We start from the raw sequence: 4,358 nt of genomic DNA on the forward strand, positions 1-4,358 counted from the left end.
CACTAAATTTTGACATATAAATTGTCTTGGTACAAAATAAGGGGGGGCCAACGACACGCACCTCCATGTAACCTGAAATTTTGAGAATAAACTGAAACAAAATGCAATAAATCTATGTTTGTTGTAACTCAATCACCGTGAAAACGTGTAAATCTTATTTTCTTACCAAGATACATAATCTCAACAGGTTTGAAGAAATTTTAATCAAAAATAATGATAACCTCCATACAAATTTTTCGATTTTTGGCCAAAAAACGAAAATTTCGTATGGGAGGTACCCCCAATTTGTATTGAAACTTCTTCAAACTTCGAGGATGTTATTTTTTTGTCCAAAAAATAGCCTGTGCAAAGTTTTACATCATTACGATACCATAAAAGTATGGCTCCCATACAAAAATGCAATTTTTTTATAATTTTTTCAAAGAAACTCTGTTAAAACTTGATTGTATCTTAAAACTAACGTCGTTTTCGGATTCCTCGTGCCAAAAAACCCCCCAATACGTGTTTTTTTAAAGCAGAAAAAACATTTTTTTTTTGACATTAAATTGGCTCCAAATCGCTCCAAATTCGTTAATCGAGAAAACTTCCAAGTGTCCTATTGAGTACCACCGATCGACATTTAGATGAAACAATGATGCCACATATCTTATATTTTCATGTATTTCACGAAACCGAGTGGGGCATTTTGATCCGATATAACTTTTTTTTTTGGGCTGGTCTACTGTCATAGTTATTTTAAGTCTCTATGTTCCATTTAGCATAATTCGATGATATCCACGATCTTATTAGCGCACGTTGATCCATAAATTTCCTTCCTTTCCATAGAAATCTGTCAAAATATAAGAATTCTGTTCATCACAAATAAATCCATTTCTGTCTTTTTCAATGCTTTATGCATGAAAATTATCATTTCGAGCATTTAAATGTTTTTCTTCTTTAAATTATGTTGAATAGCGACAAATCAAACAACTACTAAAGTTCTGCTATGATCTTAATTATCAGATTTCACTATAATCAGGATTATTGCGGTCTTATAAATAACAATAAAAATAATTCATTGACAATTGTGCTACCTGCTTCATTTGCAAGTACATTTATTTTCAAATTCTATTACACATTGAAATAGAAACCTGGAATTCTGATTGAAACCCACTGAAAAATGTAATTAATTGCTTGATTCTGGTAATTTTTTAAATTTTCTTCTCTTTTCTTCCTCTATTTCTGCCAAAATTTCCTCCTGACGTTCCATTTCTGCCATCGCCTGCATCGTATTGGTACCACAGACACAAGGGCTGGTTGCTACCTTTTTACCCAGAACAGCAGCATGTTTGCCTGCGTCAATCCCATGCTCACCTGTTTTTACTGCGCTGCCTAACAAGTGGCGAGCTGCTCTGCCCGCCATATCCATACCTTCGTCTGGTAAACCAACCACTGTCCACACAGGACAAAGTCCACAGGCAAGACCTGTGCCAACAGCATGTACACCTGTAACGATCCCATGGCCCGCTGTGGTCACCACACTTTTTCCAAATTTGACACTTGTATTACGAATTCCCTTGGCAGTTTCCATTCCACCCTGTTTCATAGCTTTACCAACTTTTTTGAACTTTTCTATGTTCAGACAAGAAGTTAAAAAAGATCCATTATCAGTGTATATTTATGAAACTATCTTATAAATGATTTTAATTGAATTTCTAAGAATACTTACCACCAGGTCCAGCATTTGCGCATGGAACTAGGAGCTGTGAAATAGATGAAAGTGAGAAAAAATTATGAATTCAGACTTAAGTCTTTGATCGACATTCAGAAAATTACCTCCAAACTTATAACAGTAATGAATAATATACAGAGAAATATTCGATTCATTTTGTTCACACAGGTTCTCAAAATTATCTGGTGATTTGCATGAAATTACTCCAGTTTATATACATTTTGAAAACAGACAACATATTGAAAAAAACAGAATTTCATATATACGTGTTTTTGAACATTTTTCTATTGTTATAGCGATATCTTAATTTGTAAACATTTATTCGATGGCAAATACAAAACAACTAAAAAAAATATGTGTGCTTCACTCGAAAATTCGGTGACGTCAATAAATAAGTACAAAACAATTCGCTGGAAGTTCCTACTGTGACGCAATACTAAATTTTAAAAAAATTTGATATACATTTTCAGTGACGCTTTCGTTCATTTAAGACAAAATGTTAATATTGCATCTAAGATTAAATTTTTAGCGGTATTGGTTAGTCAGCTTGAAAAGGCGAAAAATCGACAGTCATTTTGTTACCTCAATCTTCTTCTACAAACGCAATTCAAATTCTGACTTTTTGAAATGAGAAATTCTTTTTGGAGAATGGAGGTTGCGAGGAGTTTTTGAGCAATATTTGTAAGTTTAGGGCCAACGGTATACATAGATCAATAATAATTTTCAAATTAGAGTTCAAAAAATTGTTTTGGTCAGACAATCGAAATGTGTACAAAATATACTCTATTGATAGGCACTATTATTATATTATCAATACAGCGAACTCTGAAACATTAACAAACATTAAAAAAAAAAAATATATATTTATTTATTCATTGGGAGTTATTACTTTCTGTAATAATTGTACTTCTTTCAAACACATTTGAATTTGACACTTCGATAACAGGTTTTGTATTGTCATACATTCATCAAATTACAGAACACTTAAAAGTTATTATCGTTTACTTCATTGAAGAACTTACTGACATCAATAGACGAATGTTTCAGAAATAATATAAAAACAACAAATTCCATTTTTATTCGTATCGCAATTGTTTGTGAGAAAATCCACGTATAGTGATAACCTCTACATCTGTTATCTGTACGATTATTTCACTGTCATAGTTATTTTATGTCTCTATGTTCCATTTAGCATAATTCGATAATATCCACGATCTTATTAGCGCACGTTGATCCATAAATTTCCTTTCTTTCCATAGAAATCTGTCAAAATATAAGAATTCTGTTCATGACAAATAAATCCTTTTCTGTCTTTTTCAATGCTTTATGCATGAAAATTATCATTTCGAGCATTCAAATGTTTTTCTTCTTCAAATTATGTTGAATAGCGACAAATCAAACAACTACTAAACTTCTGCTATGATCTAAATTACCAGATTTCACTATAATCAGGATTATTGCGGTCTTATAAATAACAATAAAAATAATTCATTGAAAATTGTGCTACCCTATTCATTTGCAAGTACATTTATTTTCAAATTGTGTTACACATTGAAAGAGAAATCTGGAATTCTGATTGAAACCCACTGAAAAATGTAATTAATTGCTTGATTCTGGTAGTTCCTTTAATTTTCTCCGTTTTTCTTCCTCTACCCATTCCGCAAATTCTTCTTGGGTTTCGATTTCTGCCATTTCCCTCAGCGTATTTTTGCCACAGACACAAGGGCTAGTTGCTATCTTTTTACCTAAGACACCAGCATTTTTACCTACGTCAATTCCACCTTTCACAGTACCAACCACTTGTCTTCCTAAATAGCGAGATGAGTCTTCAACCATTTGAATACCTTCCTCAGGTGCGCAGCCCAAACACATAATAGGACAAGATCCTATCGAAACACTTGTGCCAAGAGCCCCAACACCCACGCCGATCCCATGGCCTGCCGTTTTTACCAAACTGCCTCCCAATTTAAGAGTTGATTTACCGATTCCTTTGGCAGTTTCCATAGCACCTTTGCTCGCAGATCTACTGATTTTTTTGAGTTTTTCTTGGTTTACACAAAGAAAAAATATATAAAATAAGTCCATTGTCAGTATATACTTCTGAAGCTGTGCTATAAATGATTTTAATTGAATTTCCGACAATACTTACTATTCATGCCAGCATTTGCGCATGGAACTAGGAACTGTGGAATAGAATGGAAGTGAAAAAAATAAAACTTTAAACTAAAATCGAAGTTTAGAAAATTACCTCCAAACTTATAATTGCAAAGAAAAATAGGCAGAGAAGTTTTCGATTCATCTTGTTTTCATGGATTTTCACAATTAACTGATGATCATGTGATAATGACTATGATTGCTACATTTACCAAATTACAAACCGTTTAGAAGTAATTATCGAAAAACAGACTGCCAGAAAATATCTTAATATAATATCTGTCAAAAACATTTGTTTTCTTCATTTAAGACTTCAATAAATGAATGACTATGACCTCAATAAATGAATGTTGTAGAAATAATAAAAAAACAAGAAATTCCATTATTATATCGCAATTATTTGTAAAAAGAACCACGTATAGGGAAGAACTCTGAATTTTTTTTATCTCATATATATATGATGTATACATGTATGATTATTTCAATGCCAGTG

At 32.3% G+C, this 4,358-nt stretch overlaps 2 protein-coding genes across 2 annotated transcripts; both read right to left on the reverse strand.

The window, feature by feature from the left end:
• Positions 1–1,057: 1,057 nt before the first annotated feature.
• LOC116347465 lies at positions 1,058–1,917 on the reverse strand. Its single transcript, XM_031778050.1, has 3 exons — positions 1,816–1,917; positions 1,709–1,742; positions 1,058–1,611 (listed from the first exon to the last, which is right to left on the reverse strand). The coding sequence occupies exons 1-3, from the start codon at positions 1,864–1,866 to the stop codon at positions 1,166–1,168; spliced, it is 531 nt and encodes a 176-aa protein (XP_031633910.1). The 5' UTR covers positions 1,867–1,917; the 3' UTR covers positions 1,058–1,165.
• A 1,292-nt stretch (positions 1,918–3,209) lies between these two features.
• On the reverse strand, positions 3,210–4,097 carry LOC116347470. The gene is made up of 3 exons (XM_031778057.1): positions 3,960–4,097; positions 3,861–3,894; positions 3,210–3,756 (listed from the first exon to the last, which is right to left on the reverse strand). Exons 1-3 carry the CDS (start codon positions 4,008–4,010, stop codon positions 3,311–3,313), a joined length of 531 nt encoding a protein of 176 aa, XP_031633917.1. The 5' UTR covers positions 4,011–4,097; the 3' UTR covers positions 3,210–3,310.
• Positions 4,098–4,358: the final 261 nt, after the last annotated feature.

Source organism: Contarinia nasturtii, unplaced genomic scaffold, assembly GCF_009176525.2.
Source record: "Contarinia nasturtii isolate CC-2019 unplaced genomic scaffold, AAFC_CNas_1.1 Cnas_scaffold_1905, whole genome shotgun sequence".
Taxonomy (NCBI): domain Eukaryota; kingdom Metazoa; phylum Arthropoda; class Insecta; order Diptera; family Cecidomyiidae; genus Contarinia; species Contarinia nasturtii.

Bases quoted from the DNA above. Each gene is read 5' to 3' on its own strand.
- LOC116347465 (XM_031778050.1), bottom strand. From the start codon at position 1,866: ATGAATCGAATATTTCTCTGTATATTATTCATTACTGTTATAAGTTTG. The intron at 1,743-1,815 runs GTAATTTTCTGA...TCTATTTCACAG, and splicing joins TTACTGTTATAAGTTTGGAG to CTCCTAGTTCCATGCGCAAA. The intron at 1,612-1,708 runs GTAAGTATTCTT...GTCTGAACATAG, and splicing joins CGCAAATGCTGGACCTGGTG to AAAAGTTCAAAAAAGTTGGT.
- LOC116347470 (XM_031778057.1), bottom strand. From the start codon at position 4,010: ATGAATCGAAAACTTCTCTGCCTATTTTTCTTTGCAATTATAAGTTTG. The intron at 3,895-3,959 runs GTAATTTTCTAA...TCTATTCCACAG, and splicing joins TTGCAATTATAAGTTTGGAG to TTCCTAGTTCCATGCGCAAA. The intron at 3,757-3,860 runs GTAAGTATTGTC...GTGTAAACCAAG, and splicing joins CGCAAATGCTGGCATGAATA to AAAAACTCAAAAAAATCAGT.